Consider the following 27,403-nt stretch of genomic DNA (forward strand, 5'->3'; position numbering starts at 1 on the left):
GTAAGGAAAGTAGGATTCCAACTGTGCAAAAGTATGAAACAGCGATAAATTATATAACCCTTGGCAAGGACATGGAAGCAGCTGTGGCAAAGGTGCATGTCCAATGGATGCAGAGACTGACAAGTCTGGCACATTACTGTGTGCTAGAGATGATGAGACTGAGCTCAATGTGATTGTATTCAGCTTCAAAAACAAACCACACTTTTCCAATCAAGCCATTTCCCGGTAATAAAAATTACATAGTGCATATGTATTGCATATCATCTCTACATATGTGGCATGCTGCAGACCCATACAATATATTTAGCATGCAATTCTGACCACCTCACCTGTCCTCTGACGACTAACACATCTCATCTGTGTTCTTGGATACTTCTTATGTCAATCTTCCCAAATCATCCCTAACCAATGCCCTGAATAGTTGTGCTATTCGGCTCTGGAAAAGAGGCAGCTCTTCTAGACAAAAAGTGAGTTTAAAATCTGCCATCCCTGGGCCTTAAGTGTTTAAAAGAAAATTGGAATTACCATTGGGCAGAAAGCTTCCAAGGTTCCCAATGGGACTGAGCACACATTTCCAGCCCTCGAAAGTTCCAAGATATTGGACTTTAAGGTCATGAGAATTTTTATGTCTAGAAAAAGTTTTTAGATCCTTTTTACAGATCTCAGCACCTTCCTCTGGTCCCCATTCAGCAGGACTCATAGTAGCTAAGACTCTACCTGGTCTTTACAAATAGAGGGATACAAGGAGTAGTCCCAAAATATTTTTAATAATTTTCTAAAGCATCCCTGAAGTAGCTATTCTGAGCTATGACATTGACATTGTGAGCTGCACCTGTGCCAGGTGTAGCCTGCCCCCCTAAGTGTACAAGAGAAATGTGACAGCAGCAAGACACTAGGGACCAGGACTGCTGGGAGATATAAGGGTAGCCTGTGTTCAGAGAGGGGAATCTCTGCAGGGAGAGTAGACCTGGAAGGCAGTGCTCCATTAAAGAACGTGAGAACAAACAGGAAAAGAGTGAAGAGACCAAGTTGAGCACGCAGGAAGAGGCACAGGGAAAGAGATAGGGTAGTCTCAGTTATGGGACAGATAGCCCAACATTGAAGGTCAGTTCCCTCTATGCTACCACCTTGTGAGGGGTTGTATGGACAAGTGTTTGGAATGCTGTGCATACCTCATTCATGGCTTCACCGACTGATACAGTCCTGTCAAGCTTGCTCTTTACACAAACACCTTCTAGGTGCCGCTCCCTACTGTAGATACTGGGATCCTGCAGATATTTTAAAATAGGAACACACTCTTTCTTCCTTCCTTCCCAGTTTGAAGAGCAAACAATTAGCGTATAGCTTTTTATCTGTGGGACACAGGGGATGAAGGAATGAGGAACTTGCTCAGGGAAAACTAAGCAGAAGTTTTTCATTTAGTTCTGTAAGTGAGAAAGTCTTTATGGTTGTTCATTCCTCTGGTGGGGGTGAGTCCCAGAGTTCAGGCCTCACCCCCGAGAAAGTTCTGACTGCTGCCCTCACAAACCTCTCCCTGTGTCTTGACTGTGTGTCACAAGGAAAGAAAAGTTTTATGGGAAGTCAAATTTGTAGAGAGAAGGCATTCTCTCAGGTAGCAGGGTCACTCTTATGCAGGGCTTGAACCAAACTCTGTACTCCTTAGACAGCCCATGGCAAGATACTTTGTCTACATACCTCTTCACAAGCCCTCAAAGATGACTCAGGAAGCTGCCTGATTAGACACACACACACACACTCTCTCTCTCTGCTTTCTATGTAGATTTTGCTTAGCACCTCGACTCTCATCCAAAGCCCACATAAGTCAATGGGAGCCTTTCCACTGATTGTAATAGGCTTTGGAACAGGCTCTTCATTACCACAATGATGAGTACATTGGTAATGCCTGCAGCAAATTAGACACAATCAAACTAACTCAAAGGCAGAAGAAAATATGTCACTCTGCTGAACTTAAGAATATTTTGAAAGCTTAAAAAGAATACTGAGAAAAGTGGTAAACACCAAGCAAACAGATGAGACAAATGTGTGAGACAGTTATTGCACTATGTACATATGTTACCTAACAATAGAAAAGGAGATTTTCAGTTCCAGTCTTTTCCTCCAAAACAACTCCCTGCAGATATAACAACTAGACTGGCAGACTCTATTCTTGTTGGCTATTGGAAAAAAACCCAGAAAGATATCCCCAGGATATGTGAACAAAGTGAAAGCTTACCATTAAATTCTACAGGACCACTGGGATAACACTAATTAGGCTTTTACAAGAGCCTAGGAAGACTGGGATAGACCATTTAAAAAAAAACAGGGCTTTAATCCAAGTCTTTGATCATTCAAGAGATGTACACTGAAAGGTGATTGTTTGCTATTTCTTTTGGTTTCCTTTGGAGATAAAGAAGAAAAAATGCTAACTACCTCGCCTGTTGTAGACAGAACTGGGAAAATTACTGATTTTTTGGGGTCACTGGATAGTTCTCGAAAAATCTAAAGAAAAAAAAAAGATGTGGTTGGGGTGGAAGGAGGAGGAAGAGGTGGTGCCACCTCCCTTATAAACCTATGGCCCAGTGATTAGCACTCACCTGGGATGTGGGAGACCCAGATTGTTTCCTACTCTGCTAATGTGAAGCAGGGAACCCACCCCCGCATAGGACAATGCATGAACTGCTGGGCTGTGGGGTATTCTGAAGCAGGTCTCAATCTCTCCCACTGAGGCTGTTCCAGTTTGTAGAAATATTTCAATAGTCATTGGAGCAGGGACTTGAACTTGGTTTCTCACCTCCCAAATAGATACCCTAACCACTGGGTAGCTTGGGATGGGTGTCTTGGTCTCTCCTGGTGAAGCTCTTCTACTTGTATAAAATACTTGAATATTCACTGGTCCCGAAAGGGAGAATGACTCTATATCTGGTGGGTAGGGTGCTCATCTGTGAGACCCATCACTGGGACAATTTTCCAAGGGAAGTGGTGAATTCATCAATCACTTGGAGTCTTTAAATCAAGGTTTAATGTGTGTATATAAAAGATACTGGGCTTGATAGTGTTCACTTGCATAGGAAGGAAGAGTAACTTCCTGCACTTCGGGAATAGTCTGATGATACTCTATGCCCTACATTATATGACAGAAGGGCAAACCAGAAGATCATAGTGGTACCCTTTGGCCTTAAAATGGTTGCCTTCTGTAACTGTAACAATGGCCAATCCATCCCACTTAGCTGACAGCTGCCAATCAATCATTAATCCTTCAGGCAATATGAAGCAAGAGATCTCTCAGTGATCACTTCCTTACTAAACTGCACATCCCCAGTACCCACTACAACAAGAGGGCTGATGACCCTCTGCTAACTTCTTCTAAGTAGGGTCAATAATGCTCATCTTCAGGCTGTTACTGTACCCCTTCTTCCAGAAGGAAAGTGTGGTGGGATAGTTCTTTCCACATGGAAAGAACTTATGATAGTAGTGCTTTCCAATGGTCTCCAACAACTTCAGGCTGTAAGTCAGTAGGGGTCTGATCTAAATATAACTCAAATCAACTGAAAGGCTCCCATTGACTTCAACAGGCTTTAGATCAGGCCCCAGCTGAGCAACTTAAATCCTTCATGGTGGGTCACTTTGTCACCAACACAGTTGCTATTGGGGGCCTCACAGGTCAAAACCCAGTATTACATTGGCCTAAAGCCTCCATCCAAGCCACTGGCGCTGATTATGAACCTCAGACAATATATTGGGACAATAGGTGAATCCCTTCTGTCCCAAAAAGAGCACAACAGGTAACTATAATCTCAATATATTTGCAGACAGAAATTATGAAATTTTACCAGTATGGAGATATGCGCATCTCTATGCAGAAAGAAAGAGTCTGAGATATTGTGTTCCTTACTGTTTATTTGTGTAAGCAGTTCAGCTAAACTGAAATTTTCATCATGGTATTTATTATATTACAACTCATTCACAGCAATGCTGACCAGGGCCTCTTGTTCCACTGACAGACCAATCCATGTAATAAGGACTACAGTGGGATCATTTCTATTTCAAGAAATCTCTTAAGAACTCAAAGTAAAAGTGCCATTCCACATTTTTGCATCTTTCAAACTGGCATGGAATTCTGTTTCCATTTTCCAGTATGTGAATTTGAGTAACAGCTACAGAAAGAAAATTAAAATATTTCCCCTTCCAGGAACATTTCGCAAAATTTAAACTTAAAATTTGTATTGCAAATGTAGTATCAAAAATGTATCTTGCAAGGTCTTTCAAGAGTACAATGAGGAGTCTACATTAGTGACAGATCCATTTACAGTGTGCAGTGCAGAATATAAGTGAGAAAATAATAAATGCTGGACACTGTGTGCGCACGCGCATGTATCTTAGCACAAGAAAAAGATAGAAAGGGATGATTTTCTTTGCCTTGCAATTTGTCATCCTCAATGCACAAGGTTGTAAATTTACTCAGCAAGGCAAGACAATTCCACTCCAATCTTAAGATGTCTCAGTCATTCAGTCTTTTTCCTTGACCTGACATCACTTATCTTCACAATTCACAGTGGATTCTTCAGAATGCTCAGTCTTTAATTTTTTAAGAGATGGCTCTACTGCAAGCAGCGACATGCAATGCTCCAAGGACTGTGCAATTTCATCAATTGTCCATTTGTCTTCATGAAGTGCATGCTCCTCTAGTGTAAATGGTCCTTGTTTGGTCCGGGTCAGCTCTTGCACATTGGCACAGGAAGAGAGTTCTATAGCATAAAAAGGAGAAAGCCACCAGAAAAGGTGAATATTCAAGTTAAAAACTATGGATGTTGTTCAAAACCCCTAGTGAACTAATTTTTTTCATTTTTTTAGTTGGAGAAAAGGGGCTTCTATTCAGATTCTCAGCTCACTTACATCAAGGTAAATCTGGAACAAGTTCAACTTCAGAGTAAAGGAGATCAGAATCTGAATGAAGGTCTTCAGGAAATTTTGCATATTCATATCAAAATAAAAAAAGAAAATTAGTAATGTACGTTAAAACAGATCCAGGGTAAAATTTTCAAAGGTGACTTTGGGACTTTGGAGCTTAAATTCCACTTTTAAAAGCCTCAATCCCTTTTAAAAATAAGGCCTAGGCATTTTCTAAAATTTTACTTTATATCACTTACTAGAACAGTATAAAATGAGGAACAATCTATGATAAATATGATAAATGCAATAATTAATCACCCTGAGACCGAAGAGATTCTGAATCAGGTTCACAAGGACACAGCACAGATAGAGTTGGCCTTTGGACACAGGATAAAGAACAGTCTCTGAAATATACTCTTAATCTCCTGAGGTGTGGGAGAATTTCAAAATGATTTTGAAATGCAATCAAAAGGAGAAATTTGGGGGAGGGACCATGTCTCTGTATTTGTCCTTTAAAGGATCAAGCACACACTGGTAATGGGAAAAATAAATAAAATCACAGGGCCTTGTATTTTTTTTTCTGCCCAACACTTTCACCTTCTCCATTTTTATTCTCTCCCTTGTGATTCCTTCACAATTATTTATGCTTCTTTCCTTTATGCGCCAGAAGCAACTACCCTAGCACACGAAAGTGAATGACAGCATGGAAGCCCAGCACATCAGGTCTGGTGACCAGAGATATACAAAAGGAGAATATTCTTCAATTAGCAGAGATGTACATTCCTTACGCAGTCATGCTTTTTCCAGGCCTACCTTTTCCGATGTCACTGACCAGGCTTCTCACATAAAAGCCACCTCCACATTCAACATCTGGAATGTTAACAGTGACATAGTAAATTGCCAGCCCAGTATGAAATCTACTTTACACAGAAACCGTGCTCCCAAATAAATGTAAAAATGCACTAAGCAAACAATCAAGTGATAAAATATTTATAGGATACAGTATAAATTATTCATCCTGTAACATATGTGCGGGTGAGATTGCAAAGCCAGAAAGGAGAGAAAGAAAACATAACAGTGACTGAACAAATGCATTATAAATTAACTGTTGGCCTTGGCATTTTAATAAATACTTCAGTCTCGTTCATTCGAAAGGTTTCAAAAGGTCTTAAGTTTCATCTTTCCAATGATGAAAAACAGTCATTTTAAGTGCTACTCCAAACCGACAATGAACACTTTAAAATATTGACTGTACTTAAAGTGCACAGCTGACACGAGCTGTGACATTATAAAAACCCAGCTTTACTATTCCTGTCTTCATTAACTCCCCGTCCCTGCCCTTCCCCGCCTCCCGCAGTGATCAGCTGCTAATCTCCCAACCATAAAATAACTAACTATTTAAATAACACACACCACTGAAATATAGTGGCCGTACCCACTTTTAACAACACGACATGTAGTACACCAAAGGGCTTCCAAGGGAGCAATCAGAGTGATTCCAGAAGGCATATAACTGTTCTGCCTTCACTGTCAATATTAAAGGAGGATAAGATTTCCAAAGATTCCTCCAATTCATTTCTGCACGTCCTAATGCGTGAACTACATTTCTTTACAGATGGAAGAAGGGAGCGTGGATCTCCTCTCCCTGAATTGGAAACGGGGTCATATCATTGTTCCTCCCTCCCCCTTTCAGGAGGGAGTGAGCCAGGGGTCAGGAATGCAATTGTGGTGGGTGTGAATAATTCCCTTCCCAGCCCGGACAAGTTCCCCACCAAATGATAATATGAAATCAGCTTACGTCAAATCGAATCGGGGCACTCTTGTTGCAAAATGAAGCGCCCATGTGCAGACACGCACTGAAATAACTAACCATGTGAACTGAAACCTACTTAGTTATTTCATTTCCAGTTTGACTGTAGACAAGCTGGGAGCATCAGCCTACATCAAATCTTTGTCCCTTACCCAGTGTGAACAGCGGTGGCTGGAAGTTTTGGAGAGAGAGGCTGTATACTGTAACCGGCCTAGCAGGCTTTGCTTCCACTGCTTCTCCTTTCTTCATCAGAGACGACAGCCTTTGTCCATCTCTTTTCAGAGCAGAATAGCTGGTGGGATAGACCGTACAAATGTATGTCATACAGCTGTAACACAACAAGCCTCCTGTCCTCAAAATCCTATTAATACTGCACTACAGAAGGATACATTTTAGCCTTCTAATCCTCTCCAAGTGCTCATAAAAAAAGAACTATTGAAATCATTTGTACACAGGAGCCTCTTTATACGAGAAATAGTTAAGTGCAATAAATGTTGGGAGTCACCTATTCAATACTTGCATTTTAAAAGGGTTCATAATTGAATTAATTGCTTATGAAAGTGAAGAATCAATAGTGAGTATGGTAACTGACAAACACATGGCCCCACTGAAGCCTATGGGACCAACACACATACCGCATGTTATGTTGGGCCCACAATCAGTAGGCAATGCAGCTGATGCTGTACAGACAGCTTCCCTTCACCTTGACCCCCTGACTCAGAGTATCTCCATTGCTTCAGTCTTGAGTCTCTCATGAGAGGCAATTACCAACTACCCAGCCTTGTTTCAGTGTGTCTAACTGACCACTATTGATTAAACTAGATTAATTTAATTGGTGACAAAGGGCCTTATCCAAAGACCACTGCAGTCATCAGCTCAGGATGATGTTAAAAAAAGAAAAACTACCCAAGTTTACCAGAAGTGATTTATATGTATCTTGCAGAAAATAGACTTAAATTTTCAGGAAGCTAGTACTGAAATAATCTCAAACTTTTTTTTTTCCCTTAAATACAGAAGTTAAAGTACCATTCTGTTTACAGAATGAAGTGGAAGTCTCAAAATATTCTCCACTAACTGGCAGATAATGCAGTGTCCTGACAAACTCTTGCAAAAACAGAATCAGATTCCTTCTCAAAGTTAAAATTTTGCCACAAAACACAGTACCATGTGACCATTTGTATCGGATGTTCAAATCAACATAACCCTCAGCTCTGAATTTGTCAAGTTAATAAATCCTACAGCCTGTGTAACCCACATGCTTAATAGGAGGATCTCTCTTTCCAGGACCTCAGTCCCTGGAAAAATCATGGAGCAGGTCCTCAAAGAATCAATCCTGAAGCACTTGCATGAGAGGAAAGTGATCAGGAACAGCCAGCATGGATTCACCAAGGGAAGGTCATGCCTGACTAATCTAATCGCCTTTTATGATGAGATTACTGGTTCTGTGGATGAAGGGAAAGCAGTGGATGTATTGTTTCTTGACTTTAGCAAAGCTTTTGACACGGTCTCCCATAGTATTCTTGTCAGCAAGTTAAGGAAGTATGGGCTGGATGAATGCACTATAAGGTGGGTAGAAAGCTGGCTAAATTGTCGGGCTCAACGGGTAGTGATCAATGGCTCCATGTCTAGTTGGCAGCCGGTATCAAGTGGAGTGCCCCAAGGGTCGGTCCTGGGGCCGGTTTTATTCAATATCTTCATAAATGATCTGGAGGATGGTGTGGATTGCACTCTCAGCAAATTTGCGGATGATACTAAACTGGGAGGAGTGGTAGATACGCTGGAGGGGAGGGATAGGATACAGAAGGACCTAGACCAATTGGAAGATTGGGCCAAAAGGAATCTGATGAGGTTCAATAAGGATAAGTGCAGGGTCCTGCACTTAGGACGGAAGAACCCAATGCACAGCTACAGACTAGGGACCGAATGGCTAGGCAGCAGTTCTGCAGAAAAGGACCTAGGGGTGACAGTGGACGAGAAGCTGGATATGAGTCAGCAGTGTGCCCTTGTTGCCAAGAAGGCCAATGGCATTGTGGGATGTATAAGTAGGGGCATAGCGAGCAGATCGAGGGACGTGATCGTTCCCCTCTATTCGACATTGGTGAGGCCTCATCTGGAGTACTGTGTCCAGTTTTGGGCCCCAGACTTCAAGAAGGATGTGGATAAATTGGAGAGAGTCCAGCGAAGGGCAACAAAAATGATTAGGGGACTGGAACACATGAGTTATGAGGAGAGGCTGAGGGAGCTGGGATTGTTTAGCCTGCAGAAGAGAAGAATGAGGGGGGATTTGATAGCTGCTTTCAACTACCTGAAAGGGGGTTCCAAAGAGGATGGCTCTAGACTGTTCTCAATGGTAGCAGATGACAGAACGAGGAGTAATGGTCTCAAGTTGCAGTGGGGGAGGTTTAGATTGGATATTAGGAAAAACTTTTTCACTAAGAGGGTGGTGAAACACTGGAATGCGTTACCTAGGGAGGTGGTAGAATCTCCTTCCTTAGAGGTTTTTAAGGTCAGGCTTGACAAAGCCCTGGCTGGGATGATTTAACTGGGAATTGGTCCTGCTTTGAGCAGGGGGTTGGACTAGATGACCTTCTGGGGTCCCTTCCAACCCTGATATTCTATGATTCTATGAGTCTATGATTCTTTAAGCGATCTATAGAGAAGGGTGTGTAGGAATGAGCTGTGTCTGGTTCATTGTTGTTAGGCAGATGCACAATTAACACTCCACCTCAGAAGTTTCTGGAATTGGGTGTGGTAGTTTTGGATATGGTTGGTACCTTCCCAGTAACTGGACTCAGACTCCACGAGGGTAGCTGCTTTACAAAAGGCCATACACAGGTGTGTGGGTTGGGAGAAGCGGAGACACAAAGCAGAAAGCAGACTGTTTCCCCCTGACTATGAAGCCTTTTGCAGCAGGATAGTGATACTGTTAACCCTCCAACAGGGAAGCCCTGGAAGAGTTAATTACAGAAAGGAGAAACTGGAAGGGGAAACTAATTTCTTTAATTTTATTGTATACTTGGAAGGTTGCTTGATTTTAGCCAAACTGTTTTAAATTGTCTCAACTTGTATGATTCTCCCAACTTTTCTCTTATTTGAATGATGATTGGGAAAGTGTCATTTATGTTTTGCTTTTCTTAATTTTGTATTTTTCTTGTAACAGGTTTTGTTTTGTTTTTTTAAGTCTATATACTTAAACTGAGCAGTTGGTTAATTAGTTAGCTGACTAGCAGAGTAGGAAGAAGAGTCTGCATAGATTCCAGCCGGAGATTTTTGCAAGCAAGTGGAGGGAAGATGTTGCAGTGCTTTTGACTCGGCAGACTGTACACATTTTGGTGATCAAAAACTGTATCTAAGACTCAGGTGAACTTAACCTAGGTTTTTGGGACCTCTGAGTTACTTCTCACCGTGTTTCGGTTTGGAATCACCTGTTGATATTTGATTTGTTTTCTTTACTTATGTTCATGTATAACTGGGAAGATAATGTATGTGGGTTATAAAGGAGCATGTCATGTTATAGAAATTAAGGTGTTATTAGTATTGTTTCTTTATCATAACATTTTATAAAGTTGGTACTTAAGAATTAAACATTCCTTTTTTTTTTTTCTTTTTGGACTTGATTGTGGGGAGGTTGACCCTGTGCAATCCTTGCTGAAAATCCTGAAGGAGTGAATTCTGAGTCTCCATGTGCTTTTCTATGGGAGTTGTTTTTAGGCACTAGGACAGGGGTTCTCAAACTTCATTGCTTCATGACCCCCTTCTGACAACAAAAATTACTATAGGACCCCAGGAGGGGGGACCAAAGCCCGAGTCCAACCGAGCCTCACTGCCCCAGGTGGGGAAGAGGCCCAAAGCCTGAGCCACACCGCTCCAGGCAGGGGGGGCCAAAGCAGAAGCCCCAGGGCTTCAGCCCCAGGCAAGGGGGCCTGTAACATGAGCTCCGCAACCAAAGGCTGAAGCCCTTGGGCTTCCTCCCTGACCCCAGGCAGTGGGACTTGGGTTTCAGCCCCGGGCCCCCGTAAGTCTAAGCCAGCCCTGGTGACCCCATTTTAATGGGTTTGCGACCCACTTTGAGATCCTGACCCACAGTTTGAGAACCACTGCACAAGGATAAAGGCAGTAAAGTAAACTCTAGCCCACTCAAAGGTTGAACCTGCCTTGCCAATATCTTCTTGTCAAAAGAGAACTCTTCATTTATGGCAAAACTGGATTCTGCTGAAAAACGCTCCAAGTGGAGTAATGCTGCTGGCAGTGCCTGAGTACTACAGAACTTACAGTGGAGGAACTTGCATTATGTCCCCCGTGAACTTTTGCAACACACGTTCAAGATCTTCTTTTGTTATCTGATCTGTCAAAAGGAAACAAGATATAGTTAGCACTGATTATTTATATAGCGCCCACAGCACTTTACAAACTGGTACAAAGAAAAGGTCCCTGCCCTTTGGATCTTATAATCTAAACTAAGAAAAGAATCTCACAGAAAATGGTGGGAGACCACAGTGGGTAGAGGAGGAGGTAAGAGTGAGAGTAAACTTAAGCTAAGGAGGGCAAATTGTCTGGGTTGATTTACATGTTTCTTGCGGTTTTAAAAATTTAGTTAAATAGTCCTATTTTAGGCACCAATACAGAAAGATGCTCCAGACTGCAAATATTATTGTTACCTCCTTTTTGTTCTGTGCTTACACAACACCGAACACAGTGGGGTTCTGGTTCACTATTAGGGCTCTTAGATGCTACAGCAACATAAATAATAATTAAATCCCATTGAAGTCAGTGGGACTACTCGTGCTCAAGCATCCTGTTCAACTGCAGCTTTAAAAAAAAAAAGTAAGTAAATACACTGGGCCTGATTCTCTGTTCTGATACTGTCCCTTTGCCAATGCAAAGTGTCTGCAAACCAGCAGACCTGCCCAGCTGGGAATTTCCCTTCAACAGGATCTCTGGGTAGAGTAGACCCGCATAGCTGCTCTGTGCCACACCACTTCACAGCCTCTGGCATAAGGGGGAAGGGAGTTGTAGTTAGGAAATCAGTTCTCAGGCCTGGTCCACACACAGTTTTTGTACCAAATTTAATTATTTCAGTTAGGGGTGCAATTTCCTACTGAAATAGTTATACCAATACAACCCCTATTTGGATCCAGTTACACTGGTAAAGAAATGCCTTATATTGGTGTAATTTATCCCCCTATCTGTACAAGAATACTGCCATCACTGCATCCATTACCAGTACAGTAAAAGTGATACAATTTATGCATGTAGGGAAGCCCTCAAGCGAGTTTTCTTCCTTTCCCTGGATCCTCTGCTCCCCTCTCTTTTTTTCTTTCTGCATAACTGAGTTAAACTTGGATAAGGCTTAACTTGTTCCATTTCTCTCACCCTTTCCTTTCATGTCCTCCCCCAACCCCTCTCCTTTATCTTCTTGAATTAGGTAGAGGCTCCCCATTCATCCCAGAACTTAATGGACATTCTGAAAGTTAATGCTCCCTCCCAGCAGATGAAACTGGTAGTCACTAGCAGGAACTGGGGCGGAAGGGGTTATACTCAGGAGCTGAAAAACCCCAACATATATTATTTTATTAATACTTTCCAATTTCCATTCAGGCCTGAGTATTCATTTTTCTGGAAAACTATATTGCAAGACTATGAAAACCTCCTTAATTTTGATTTTGATAAGGGAGGGAACTACCTGGCTAAACTAAGCAGCTTCTCTTAACAGTCAATCCCATAGCTTTAGGGGAATGATCTTAGAGGACATTTGAGATGTAAAGCACACATTTTCTTTCCAGTAAGAGAAGAGAGTGGGAACACGACATCAAATTTCCCTAACTATCAAGATTTAAATATGTGACCCAGTAAAGCTCACGGAGGCATCGTTATGTTTCTTTATGCATTCTAACTATTGCCATTTTATTGAGCAAACACCCTTATTAGCTATCTCTTCTCTCTAGAGAGATTGCCCCCGGTGTACTGAGTACAGTTCTGCACTATTTTTATTAGAAGGCCATCTCTTCAGTAACCAGTTTTTTTGGTTTCAATATGACAGTTGCCTCTTGTTTGTTCAGAAAGCAAACCTCACACCTGTAATCCACATGCAAATCAACGAATGACTAGGAATTGGCTGGCCCCATTTCTCATAAAAAAGATCTGGTTCATGTCACCCCAGTGAAGTCAGTGAAGTTCTGATTAAAACAAAATAAAATGGATGGCACTCTCAGTCCCTTTATTAGGTTTTATTCTGCACTCTAAGTAGTTCTTCAAAGCAGATGGATCTCACACATGCATAAGGGTTTAGTCCCCAAAAACAAACAGTCTCCTCTCCATTGCAGCATCGGAGGAGAGCAACTTATGCCTCACTTTTGCAAACCAAACACTGCAATTTCTATAGGAGATGCTGCCATTATGCCCAGCAGATGTCTAAAAGAAGAGTCATTAACAGTAATGCAGCAGTGATTCATAAGTCAAGGATGTTGGGGAGACCAACGCATATTAGAACAGGGGAGGGGAATGGCAGAATCTTTTATACCATAAATTCAGAGCTTCCCCTAAAGAACCTCATGTATGTTATTGTTTTGCAGTCTTGCTGTTTGCTGCAGTTTAGCAAGGTGTCATAGAAGAACCCATATGCCAGTAAATACTATCCTTATGAGCCTGTCAGCATTTCCACTGTGAACCTGTTTGCTCCAGCTGAAATTTGGTATGTAAACTGAGCAGGGGTGTCATTTTGTTTTCTTTTTCAGTATTCACAGCCTGGATTGAATCGGTGATTAGGGCACTTAGTGATACAGGTGGATTCAATTCCTGCTTTGATCTCATTGTGACGGTGCACCCCATAAGGTTTTATGGAAATATGCTTATGAATGTATATATGACATAACTGGAATATGTTGTATGCTACATATGCCATGTAACATATGTAAAGGTTATGATCTACTGAATATATTCATCCTATTTGTGTGCATGTGTCATTTTTGTATTCGAAGTTATGAATATTGGCTGTATACTTATTTGATTTTAAATAGCCTTAGTAAGGCATTTGGTCAGCTTCTTTAGAAAGGAATTTCCAAGTTAAGTGCCCAATCAAGAAGCACTTAATGCACAATGGATCTTGGAAGGCTCCAATCCACATGAGAACTCTACATAAGGATGTTCAAGGTAGCATGTGGATCGTGGCTGCTGCCTGTAAAAACTGAGTCATGCATAGACATGTGACTTGCCCATGTGACTCCAAAACTCCATCTTGGAGCTGGACTTTGCAAAGGAGAGAGGAGGGGGTCTCCACCCACAAGAGAAAGTCTATTTAAACCCCTGGGAAATCCCTCCATTTTGTCTTCAGCTGGCTAAAGAGATAGACTCTCCACCCCCAAGGCTACCTGAAAGAAACTGGAACAAAGGACAGTAACTACAGGGGGTGTAGTGATTGCTGGACCCAGACTAGAAGGAGACTAGTCTGTAAAAGGAAGCTTACTGGAATTCCTCTGAGGGTGAGGTTTTTATCTGCATTCAGTTTTCTTACTGTATTAGATATAGACTTGCGTGTTCTTTTATTTTGCTTGGTAATTCACTTTGTTCTGTCTGCTATTACTTGGAACCACTTAAATCCTACTTTCTGTATTTAATAAAATCACTTTTTACTTATTAATTAACCCAGAGTATGTATTAATACCTGGGGGGGGGGCAAACAGCTGTGCATACCTCTCTATCAGTTTTATAGTGGGCGAACAATTTATGAGTTTACCCTGTATAAGCTTTATACAGGGTAAAATGGATTTATTTGGGGGTTGGACCCCACTGGCAGTTGGGCATCTGAGTGTTAAAGACAGGAACACTTCTTAAGCTGCTTTCAGTTTAAGCCTACAGCTGTTAGGAGATGTGGGTCAGACCTGGGTCTGGGTTTGCAGCAGACTAGCGGGTGTGGCTCCAACCAGGCAGGGCACTGAAGTCCCAAGCTGGGAGGGCAGGGAAATCAGGGGCAGAAGTAGTCTTGGCACATCAGTTGGCAGCCCCCAGGGGGTTTCTGTGATCCAACCCGTCACACTCATACTCCCCAGATTGAGAGGGGAATAGGAAAGAGCCCACTAAGCTCTGGAGAAAATAATTTGTGGCACAGCTAATTTAATAATCTTTGAAAAGAAAAAGAAAAAGGTGAGGCATACTGCAGTTCAGTCATTAACAAACAAAGTTTTGCTATGTCGGTTTATCAAAGTAAACATTTACAAATTAGCCTGTTAGGACCTAGAATAAATAATGTTTGTCTTCCGCAATTTCTCACGGTTTGAACAGGCTGGTACTAAAAATGACAATCCTGTCTGCCCCTCCCCCAATGCCATTACAGGCTGATAAGTCAGTTTGGATTTTTTTGCTATCTTGAAGCTGTCTTTGCTTTTGTGGGTTTATATAAGATTCGTGACTTTGCTGAAACATTGTGTAAACTCTGTACCCACCCTGCTCGGATTAGAACATATGCATACTATACGTAGTGCAGATTTATCCCAGTCCTGAGGTTTGGCTTTGCTGGTAATTCATCCAACAGCCACCACACAACGGCCAGCCAAACTTTCTCCCCAAGATTGGCTGTTCCTGAGGTTTTCCCTGCCAGGCCTCTCTTTTTCTAGATCTAGTTTTTACTGCTGTAGAGAAATATACTCTACCCAGTCTTACATCCTGGGGAGAGGTAAAAGCTATAATTGCTAGTAGGACTCAGAAAAAAATTACACAGTACCTTCATGTAGGCTTCAAGCTGCAGATAAAAGGACGACTTAATAGAGGAGCCCTGTATTTCTATGCAGGCTTTTAGAGTTTGCCGCCTGTTGCATAATGGTTTAAAATACAGCAGTCATGTCCAGTTAGTGCTTGGAATAGGCACTGCACACAATTTGCCAATGGTTTCTACACACTATCCTAAGCACTGAAAGAAATAATGTGACCAGTGACCGCTACACAGGCCAGATTCGGATTGAATAGTCCCCTGTTGCAAATCCATCAAGTTCCCGATGTACTACTGACCCAAGAACTTCTAGTCTTATCTATACTGGTGTAAATCAAAATAACTCCTTTGTCTTCTGAGACCAGAAGTTCTCAGGTCAACAGTGCATTGGGACGCTGATAAGATTATAGAAGGAAAACAGGTCAATGATTAAGATCAAGCAAAATAAAATGTGCAAAAAAATGGTACAAATTATTGTAAGAGCACTCTAGTACAAGCTGAAGAGTCACATTTGTTCAATGTTTGTTTGCATAAACTATTCATCAGATAAACAAACAGGATATAGATCACCAAATAGTGTCAGTTTAATGGAGCTATGCCAGTATATATCAGTTTAGGATCTGGGATAAAGTCTGCTTGCAAATGATTTTCAAAGAGGAAAAAGAGGGCTGTTCTCTCTCTTTTATAATTATTCAACCAGTTCTATTAATGACATCCCTTCACTTCACTGGCAAAGATCTGGAGCTGCTCCTTGCAAGTTCTGTTCCCAATGCCTGGATTTAGCCAGTAAGAGGCTGGGGAGGGACGTGGGTATACTACTGTGGATCATTACCAAAGGAGCCACAAAATGTAAACGGCTCTCCCAGAAAAGCATCAGAGGAGCTCTAAACCAAGTTCACAGCTACTTTCAAAGTCCATGTTCATTTTCCAAAAGCAAGGCAATAACGTGAAACAATTTCCACTTGCGGAAGCAAGAATCAATCTCGCTGTACGAGGTGCTTTTTCCAAAAAACAAAAACCAAACCCAAAACCTATTAACTAAAAGATTGGGAGGGATTAAAATCCAAGCAGACCTTTTCAACACATCCTTGCAATGTGTAACTTATATTTACAATGGTTTGTTTTCTAAAATTCTGTCTAGAGACTTTTCTATAAAATTTTACTGCTTGCTTCTGGTTCAGACAGTGGGCAGTTTTCTGTAAGTGCTCTCCACTCTGGACCCAGTGTGATCCTTGAGGAAGAATTCTGCACATCTCATAGGCCGCTTTCCCTCCCCCACACTTAGGGCTCAGTCCTGGATTCCATGGGAATAGGGGGCACTTGGCATCTCACAAGATTAGGACCTAAAGGTCAAAGGGAAGTTGAAATTCAGCTCCGAACCTCAGCAGTGTATAATGTGAAAAAAAATCAGCAGGAAGGAAGCTGAAACCAGCCATTTGGGAGGTTGTTAAGAGATGGGAAGAGAAGGAAACAAATAGGGGGAAGTAAGGGTGGAGGAGAGCACGTGGTTCTTCTGCTCTCCCCTTTGCAAAATTCATAGATTCATAGATATTTAGGTCAGAAGGGACCATTATGATCATCTAGTCTGACCTCCTGCACAACACAGGCCACAGAATTTCACCCACCACTCCTACAAAAAAACCCCTCACACCTATATCTGTGCTACTGAAGTCCTCAAATCGTTGTTTAAAGACTTCAAGGAGCAGAGAATCCTCCAGCAGGTGACCCGTGCCCCATGCTACAGAGGAAGGCAAAAAACCTCCAGGGCCTCTTCCAATCTGCCCTGGAGGAAAATTCCTTCCCGACCCCAAATATGGCGATTAGCTAAACCCTGAGCATATGGGCAAGATTCCTCAGTCAGATACTACAGAAAATTCTTTCCTGGGTAACTTGGATCTCACCCCATCTAATAGCCCATCACAGGCCATTGGGCCTATTTACCATGAATATTTAATTACCAAAACCATGTTATCCCATCATACCATCTCCTCCATAAACTTATCAAGTTTAATCTTAAAGCCAGATAGATCTTTTGCCCCCACTGCTTCCCTCGGAAGGCTATTCGAAAACTTCACTCCTCTGATGGTTAAAAACCTTCGTCTAATTTCTAGTCTATATTTCCTAGTGGCCAGTTTATATCCATTTGTTCTTGTGTCCACATTGGTACTGAGCTTAAATAATTCCTCTCCCTCTCCGGTATTTATCCCTCTGATATATTTATAGAGAGCAATCATATCTCCCCTCAACCTTCTTTTATTAGGCTAAACAAGCCAAGCTCCCTGAGTCTCCTTTCATAAGACAAGTTTTCCATTCCTCGGATCATCCTAGTAGCCCTTCTCTGTAACTGTTCCAGTTTGAATTCATCCTTCTTAAACATGGGAGACCAGAACTGCACACAGTATTCCAGGTGAGGTCTCACCAGTGCCTTGTATAACAGTACTAAAACCTCTTTATCCCTACTGGAAATACCTCTCCTGATGCATCCCAAGACCGCATTAGCTTTTTTCACAGCCATATCACATTGGTGGCTCATAGTCATCCTATGATCAACCAATACTCCAAGGTCCTTTTCCTCCTCCGTTACTTCTAATTGATGCGTCCCTAGCTTATAACTAAAATTCTTGTTATTAATACCTAAATGCATGACCTTACACTTCTCACTATTAAATTTCATCCTGTTACTATTACTCCAGTTTACAAGGTCATCCAGATCCTCCTGTAGGGTATCCCTATCCTTCTCTAAATTGGAAATACCTCCCAGCTTTGTATCATCCGCAAACTTTATTAGCACACTCCCACTTTTTGTGCCAAGGTCAGTAATAAAAAGATTAAATAAGATTGGTCCCAAAACCGATCCTTGAGGAACTCCACTGGTAACCTCCCTCCAGCCTGACAGTTCAGCTTTCAGTAGGACCCGTTGTAGTCTCCCCTTTAACCAATTCCTTATCCACCTTTCAATTTTCCTATTGATCCCCATCTTTTCCAGTTTAACTAATAATTCCCCATGTGGCACGATATCAAATGCCTTCCTGAAATCGAGGTAAATTAGATCCACTGCGTTTCCTTTGTCTAAAAAGTCTGTTACTTCACAATACAATCTCGCTGGTCTGCACTAATGGCGGCAAGCCCCAGTAAATTTCTGAATGCAGTGAAGACAACAAGCAAGCAAGGCTAATGGATCATGAAATATACCTGGTTCATCCATTCTGGCAATGGGAATTGAGTTTTAATTACTTGTGATAATACTTCATCATGGCCTGGTGAATGTTCTGCAGTGTATTTTGTTAGCGTAACAGCGTGTTAGCACAGAATCATGCATTCTGCCTTTCTGAGAAGCAAGTAGAGACCACTTTGATTTGTACCTATTATAAAACTGTGTGGATTAGCAACTCAGATGGGCAACCTTACAAAAGCCTAGATAGCTGGATAATAAGACTCTATTGTAGCCCCTGACCACTCAGTAGTGAATGGAGGCAGAGTGAGCAAGTTCTCTGAGCAGCAACAGGCAGTCAAAAAGATATTACCAGCCAGCATCGGCAATGCATTTCAGGGTGAAACAGGAACTGGTGCTTGCCTGCACCAAGGGTAAGGAGAAAAATTACAAACCCAGAGGGAAGGGAAAAAATTCAGCATACCTTCTTCATCACAAGATAATGAACAGTAATTTTATTGTATTTACCTGTTCCTAGGTATCAGAAACAGAGTGGGGCTTCTAAGAGTTGCTAGGAGACCAACTATCTAGAGCATTCTTTTTATGTTGGGAAAGAAATAATGGCAAAACACTTTCAGGTGGGTTCCCAATTAGTCCTGCATTATTTCTCAGACACACAGTGGTTTCTTTGCCCGATCTGTGAATGCACTCCAGAACATGTGAACTGACAAAGCAGTAAATAGAATTAGTTCAAAACTGTCAAACCTATGCACCGTGGTCTTTGTGTAGGAGAGGCTCATTTATTTAGATTGCTAAGAGCCAGCCTGCAAAAGAGAGACAGCATGAACAGGTGAAAAAGTGAGTCTATGCCAGCCCCATCTTAAAATAAAAAAGCCTGTACTTAAAGGGGCTTTTTGGAGGAGAGACGAAAGTACTTCTTTCCTTCTGGGTTTGAAGGGCAAAGGCATCCCTCATGGGATTGTTCACTGAAGGATGACAATTTTACTGGTGATGCCAGTACACTGAAGGCAAAACAATACAGCTATGCCTGATTCTATTTTTCACCTTACTAGTTTGAGGCTAGTTTCTTGAAAAAACTGAAATCAATCACTCTGCTGGACCCAGCTGTGAGATCTTAGGCACTGAGGTTAAAGCTGAAAGAATCATGCAATTTGATTTAGAAATTACATTTAATTCTCAGCATCGTATGAGACACAAAGCTCCAAAGAGCTATATCCTCTTGTCCCCAAGAAGGTATTTTTCTTTTAATAATAACCGTTGCAGCAGGTCAGTTGTTTTCCTTTCCCTCAAATGTAATGCTGAAAAAACTAAAGAGTGTGAAGTCCAAAATGTCTCCCTCACTTTGGTAAGATACAGGCCATTTATTGCACTTTACATTAATCTAGATCTATGATTTAATTAAAGTTACCATAAGGCTTTTCTTCAGTTACTTTTCCTGTAGCATCTAATGTATCAGTAGCTTTTCCCAATTCCCCAATGGCCATGTACTTCTGTGAAGGAAAAAGAAGAGATTAATGTCTTTAAGAGTTTTAACTGAACATCCCATGAGAACTTCAGATGGTACTACTAAAGCTGGATCATGAATAACCAACCACACAACTCTGGGGAACCAAAGATGGAAATATTAAGATACGAAACTCACAAGAAATGAAATCCAGCATTACATGGACATATCCTTTCATTGATTTAGGATTTTCAAAAAGAGTTAGGTAATGTGGTAGCTAAGCGACATTAAAACTAAGTTGGTGTGCTGTAAGGGCTTAACAATAGAAATACTTTAGTGAAATAAAAGAATGAGCAAAATATTTGCCATAATATCATCTTAAATACAGTAGGCTCTTTCATCCCAAAGGACTGCACAGTGCTTTACAGTCTTAATACAATATGAGACAGAGAGAAGATGAAGGACTTATGAACCACGGTAATGCGGCCATCTCTGAGGCAAAGCAGGACAACTGTTCAGCAGTGGAATGGAGTACCACACCATAGTATCGACGGGAAAGGAAGAAGAATTATCTGATTATCAATGCTATAAAATTTATTAGCACAACAAACAGAATTATACACCCTGTAGTATAGCAAAGGAGATAGCGCCAACACAGAACGCCCAGTACTCCATGCATTATTCACATCATCCCTCGTAGGGACCCTCAGTGCAGGTGAGTTGGCTCACATGTAGTCATCAAGTCAGCGTTTTCCAATGTTTCCCACTGCCCACAGCCTGGGTACCAACTTTTATAATGGTTTATGCTAACACTCACTAGCCTTATACATATTTAGTGATGGTTTTAGCCACGGGCTTCCATACCTCAATAATATTGGGGTTCCTAACATCTATAGGTTAATTAACCATTTACCTCATAGTTATTAGCATTTAAGTCAACTAGTTTCTGGAGTATACCTGCAATTAGTACATATAAGTTTTGATTAAACTCAACATCCTCCAAACTTTCTCTAAAATCCCAAAAGCATATATCTGCGGTTCCTCACTTCACCATTTTCTGTCGTGTACCACTGTAATACACACCTTGTGACATAAGGTCATCTATGAGTTAGTTCCGTATGAAAAGCTAGGCCTTGATTATGCTAAGCTAATTGTCACACAGGTATCAGGCCTGCAGCCACCTACACCTTATTCATATGGCCTATCAGTGTCCTTGGGTGCCAGGCTACAATAATCTCCAAACAAACAATCGACAAAAGTTACTAGTTTACAACTCTCTCTCTCTGTAAATAAAGCAATAAGAAGAACAGTCTTCAAACTACTGGGGCACAGCCAGAGAGCAAGAAAGGACTTTTGAACAATAACATGCAAAATAAAATACTATATATTGGACAACTTTTTCAGATGTTACAATGAGTGCGTGAACAGGTCTGAATGGTTCGATTACTACTAAACCTTTAAGTTCTTTCATTAGATTTCAGGCTGAAAGAGGTTCCAATGGAATGAAAGCCCTGGCATCTTCCTGGCATGGATGATGATTTTTTAAAATCTGGTTATAAGCAACTAGCCTCAGGCTGCCCATTACAACCACATTGTTAAATTTAACATTCCAGCAGTGGAGAAAAATTCTTTATGCTGGATCTATATAAACGGAAACTCCATCACTGAATGGTGAACACATTCCACAGCCTGAGTTTCTATCTCTTCAGTTCTGCATAAGGTCATAAACCTTTCTAATTTACAAAAAGTACGTGCATCAAAGGATACTTGCAAAGAGAAAATCCCAGTCTAGTTATACACCAACAAAGCCAGGGGTACACTAATCCAGACCTGGAGAAAAATCAAGCCACAAAAGGTCTAGGAAATTGAGAGTTATATTTGATTCATTATCAATCTCCACAGCACCCTTGGGTATTTGTAATTATCTATTACAATCATCATAGGCCATTTACAGGGTCTGGGATCCCTTCAGTCCCTGCTGATCACAGGAGGTTGCAGAGGAGAGGCCAAGAGCTCAGACTGAGCCTAATGCTCCTCTTAGACCTCACTTGACTGTCTTAGACTTTGGAGTTGTCTTCCCTTGGAGTTAAGCTCTCCCTGCCCTCAGCAACATATACTGGGTATGACTCTTCTGGTGACCTTTTCTCACCTCCACTGGCCATTTCTCTCTTCAATTTTTAAAAATACATCTACAGGCGCCAATCCAGCTCTCTCATAAGTGATAAATTACCACATCACCATAGAGAAACAGCTGCTCCTCAGCACCTCCACCTCAGCTCAGACCCTCCTTAACAGAAAGAGAAAGAGGGTGGGCACTGCAGCGCACTCCAAAGGGTAACAAAGATGGGCTTGTGGAGCAAGTTCCAATGCTGAAGACTTCTCACAGAGAACACCCCACCAGCAGCTCCCTCTCATCTCTACTGAGCAAGCTCTGGCCCAATCACCTCTGCTAATCTCTCCCTGGGATATACAGTTGAGAGTTGATCTCTCAGGTAACCAGGTCCCAAATCATTTAGGGATTCATGGGTTAAAACCAGCACCTTGAATTCAAGCCGGAAGTTTATTGGGAGCCACTGCACGTCATGGAGCACCAATCCAATGTAACCCTCCTTAACAAGCAAGCTGCAGCATTCTTCACTAGCTTCAACTTTCAGCCCCACCTACAGCTATCTAATCTGGAGGAGACAATGGAGGGATAATTGTGGCAAAGCCTGTATTGGACAGAAATGGTCACATGTGCCCTGCTACTATCTGGAGAGGGAGGCTCTTGCTTCTATAGCAACCGGAGCCAAAGCCAGCCTGGCAATCAGAAAGTTGTGGGAATTGACAAACCTCCCAAGTGCACTGCATTATGTGATACATACAACATTAGTGCTGCCTCCCTGTTCTCGTGTGCTGAAAACTACAGCTGTGGTTCACAGAGCAGAGACCAGTGATTAGAGGAGACGACCCTCCTCTAGCAGCTCAGTGCTTTCTGCCCGGTCTTTCTCTCTCCTCCCTGCAAAAAGCAGAGAGGTGTCTGAGGGAGTGACCCCATGAACTAACAACTGTAGAGAGGGAGGAAGCAGGCTAAGCCACTGCATTTTTCCATGGGAGACTGAGCTGCTCCCAGACTAAACTGATTGTATTGTGGGGCAGCACCCACCACCTACTTCCTCTCTAAAATTGCCTTCCCCAAGGCATTCCACGTGAGGTTCAGGCAGAAACCCTCTCTCTAAGCCTCCCAGTGCTCAAACAAGCTGTGCAGGGATTTTCCCCCACCACTTTTCCATACTGTAAGAGACTGGAAAACTGGCTTGTTTCATTCACACAGTGAGGAAATATCCCTAAAAACAGGTGTTAGTGTCAAAGCATGGGACATTCTGTCAATTATGGTGGGATGTGGAACAAAAGCCAGGTGTTCCACACTTTGATCATTCTTGACACATCTCGATGGCTTGGGTCACCCACTGGCAGATTTGCAGGATGAGAAGTGTGGGGCAGCTTTTTTTTCCTGCAGTCATCACTGCAAGTGGGACCCTGGTAACCTGAGCCATTCCCTTTGGCTCTGCCGGGTAAGACTGGCAGGAGTCACACACAAATGGCAACCCCCCCGGGGATTACATAACAATGTTTCTTTTGGTAAAAGAATAGCCACTCTAAATAAATGCTTCCAGTTTTAGACTTCAACTGATATTTACTGGTTAAACCCTGATACTCAGGTTTAATATACAGATTTACTGGAGTGGGGGGGGGGGAAGAAAAGGTACATGGGTTCTCTGCACCCATAGCTAGGAACTTTACATTCTTTCTAGTCAGTTTCACAATGGTAAGAGACCCTGGGCTGACAGCCAGGCATGTCCATACCACTTGTCAGTGAAAATGCCAGAGAAACCATGGGAACGGTACTTCTCAGTTTTGTTTTATTTTATATATCAAGGTTTTATTGGGAAAAGGGCCAGAGACATGAAATCCTAAATTATAACCTGTTTTAAAAGCTTTTTAAAAAAAATGGAACAGCAACTTTTAGAAGAGAGACTCAACCTCTGGGATGCAATTGTAAAATAGGGTCATTAGTAGCTGTCTTTAAAGTTGCAAGGTGTCTCTCATTGCTGGAATTTCCTGGAAAGGAAGGACTGTAGGAATTAGGACAAATGGTTCTTAGAGTTCATTTGATGATAAGCTATTTTCAAATCTGAGCAGCAATTGAACATGGGACTGTAGGAGGAAAAAAAAGAAAAGCTAAGAACCCTATCTGATAGACTGAGAATCATCAGAGAAATCAGATTTGAGATAAATAGAAGATCAATCTATGTATGTGCCTGACTAAGATGTGAGCATAGGAAGCCTACAGAGGTTGCAAGGACACTGGTAGCAATCAGCTGGAACACAAAATGGGTAAGTGGGCATCAAAACTACCAAGCTGGTGCCTAACCATGTAATTGCATGCTTTGCGCCTACAGTTCCCATACCTGCAGATGCATCTTGGTTGCAAACGTGGGCCTCTGTATGTACGAAATTGGCCCTATATGGTTATTTATAAAAGTACATTCAATTTGTGTCCATAGATTCATAAAATTTATCACTAACTCCTGACCAAGATTAGTTATTTACGTAACTTGTCAAATTTATTTCAATAGCACCTAAAGGTTTCGGGCAAGACCAGGGTTCCATTGTGCTAAGCACTGTTCAAAACAAATAGCAAGAAACAATGCCTGGCTCTAAATAGAAAAGACAGCCCAAGGATAGGAGAAAATGGATGATTATTTTAGTCCCGATTATTTTACAAAACAAAAGAACTTCCAGCAGCCATGATCAGACATATTAAAAGCAGGAGGCCCCCAAACAATTTGAAAATGTTACCAAAAGACAAAATTAAGATTACAGAGGGGACAAAAAGTATTTTATGACAAGTTCAAAATTAACAAATAGCAAACGTCCTCTTACTACAGAGAAACTACAATTTCTCTCCTCTAGCATCCACTTTTCTCCTGCGTGAAAAAGCTGACTTTGTGCTAAAGCTGTACTAAATTTTATTTACTGCTAGATGCTGTAATCGTTCTCTCATTGCTGAAGAACTATCTGATCTTTACCCTAGGACTAGCTGGATTCTCTGACCCCTTATATCACCCTCTTACTGAAAACGCTCTAAAACATGGGGTGACCTGATTTTCAAAGTGAAACCCTAGCACCACCCATCGGGGTGGGGGGGGGCCTGCAGCCGAAAGTTCTGCCAGAGATCAGGGAATGATTTGATAACTCGGGGGATGTCGCCAGAGACTGCAGGGAATTCTAAAAGCTAGAACAAAATACTAGAGTTTTGTAAAAATATTAGGGACTCAGATCATCCCCCAGATTTCAGTGATACATGGTCACATTGCTTAGCACAAACAAGGTCTTACAACATGCAGACCCACTCAAGAAACCAGCTGCTTGGTAGTACCAGGTCTCTTAATTCAAAGCATCCTTCCCCATGGAAACTCTCTGCACTCACTAGAAAAAAAAAACATCTCATCCTTGGTCTTGAATAGAGGTCATTTCCAGTTTTGTTTTGATACAAGCTCATTCCCTCCTTCCCACTGCTAAACTGTACCACCTGTTCAATGGATTACACAGGGGAAACACAAACCCCCACCCCACCCCTAACTTTTTGAGGAATCGGGTATTATGGAAATTCTGGATTTTCTTTCTCCCAGAAATAGAACAGACTCTTCACAGGAGAAAAGAGATGGTTTTAGAATGGTGCAATGGGGTATAACTAGGAATGTCAAAGTAAATTATGAAAATTAATATTTAGGTTAAACCCAAAGACGTTTCCTCATGCTAAGATCTAGTAAACTCCAAATGGCAGAGGTACAAGAATCTTTGAGTGACTAGAAAGGGGCACCAAAAGGAACAGAACTGCTTCAGCGTGGGAATAGACAGATCTGCTAACAGGTCATCTGTTTCTGACTCCCATGATTTCATAATTAAAAAAAAAAAGTTGACTCAGTGTGTTAGCACTGTTATTTAATATTTTGTTAAAGTGGGAAGGAAGAATTGTATATGTAGCGAATACAAATATGTAATTTACAGAGGTCAGAAGGAGGGGGTGGGTGTAAGAGAGAGAGAAAACAGAAAAATTTTAACTGGAGCGGGCTCTTTAAATACTCTCCGTTTTGTGAGGCAACCGTTCCCACAGCACAGTAAGTGTAGCCTCTTCAAAATTTTCAATACTGTACTTTAAAAAAGTCTGAATATGAATAGAGCATGAAGCAGAGATATTAATAGATTAGCCCCTGCGGTTAACATGAAAGAGAGAGACTTGAGAAATACACAGCATGCAGAGCCAGCTCACTAATGGTAGGGCAGCAGGCAAATTAATACCTGCACTACATACCTGGGGCCCTTTTATAACCTATATTTTGGGGGGAAGATGTGGGAGGAAAAAGAGGGAGGGGAAGGGAAACCAGAAGAGTGTTTGAATTCAGTAGCTCCAGTACCTATGTTTAAAAAAATATATAGGGTAATACAAATCTTCCAGTGCAGATATAAATCACTAGAGTGGACTGTCAGAGACTTTAAGGTTGCAGAAGCATTTCCATTCAAACCCCATTTTCAGACACACAGAACTTTCCAAAATTATCACATTTTGCTCTGAAATTTGCCATGTGAATTTTTTTCTTAACTTAAGCAAACACGGTTGAGTTGTTTTTAAGATATGAGGAGGGGATGGTGGGGGGAAGAAGTGGGGATATGGGAAGCAGCACCTTCCCCATTATTCAAAGACGATTCTATCTGACCTTCCCTCTAATAAAAGGTATCTCTAGCAAAAAGGAGTCATGGTAGAAAGATCAAATTTGCCAGAGGAGTAGCTCCTATGGGGGAGGAATGCCTTTACGTGTTCCAGTGAAAACTGATTTTGATTTGACCAAGTTACGATCTGCTGGAAAAAACTGCATAGTTGGTATACACAGTATGTTTTGCATTGAGTTCTCTCAATAAACTCATACAAGGATTAGCAGCTGTGCACCCTTTGCTCTGCAAAATGTCTCATTGGCACAAGTCATCTTATCAAGATCAGTTACTTAGTAGCCATATACAACACATTTCCTTTTCATGATATATGGCAGCCTTGCTTAGGTGCAATTCAAGGGACGAGACTGTTAGCTTCAAATATAACGTAGTTGTCAAATGAAATAGCCTATATTTTCCAGCAGCATTTCACTATTACTCTGTGTTTTCACTTAATGTATACAATACATTCTGACAGCAACATTTAATGTGTGGTTACCATACAAATGGCAACTGCAGAATGCCTCCCAGAAAAGGCAAACAGCAGAATCCTCTATGAAGTGTGCTATGGACATCAGCATGCAGACCTAATTTACCTGTTCAGTGTTCAGATACCCTGGTGATCAGTGCTAT

The 27,403-nt window shown here is 41.6% G+C and overlaps 1 protein-coding gene across 1 annotated transcript in view; it reads right to left on the reverse strand.

Annotated features, from left to right (window-relative positions):
* Window positions 1-3,879: 3,879 nt before the first annotated feature.
* TRUB1 (TruB pseudouridine synthase family member 1) overlaps window positions 3,880-27,403 on the reverse strand; it is a 43,704-nt gene continuing 20,180 nt past the window's right edge. The window contains exons 4-8 of the mRNA XM_073354279.2: window positions 19,982-20,063; window positions 10,973-11,045; window positions 6,853-6,992; window positions 5,704-5,760; window positions 3,880-4,745 (exon numbers count right to left, since the gene is read on the reverse strand). Of these exons, the coding sequence (XP_073210380.1) occupies window positions 4,531-4,745; window positions 5,704-5,760; window positions 6,853-6,992; window positions 10,973-11,045; window positions 19,982-20,063 (567 nt within the window). The 3' untranslated portion in view covers window positions 3,880-4,530. The remainder of the gene's footprint in view (window positions 4,746-5,703; window positions 5,761-6,852; window positions 6,993-10,972; window positions 11,046-19,981; window positions 20,064-27,403) is intronic.

The sequence above is a fragment of the Lepidochelys kempii genome, chromosome 7 (assembly GCF_965140285.1).
Source record: "Lepidochelys kempii isolate rLepKem1 chromosome 7, rLepKem1.hap1, whole genome shotgun sequence".
Lineage (NCBI taxonomy): Eukaryota > Metazoa > Chordata > Testudines > Cheloniidae > Lepidochelys > Lepidochelys kempii.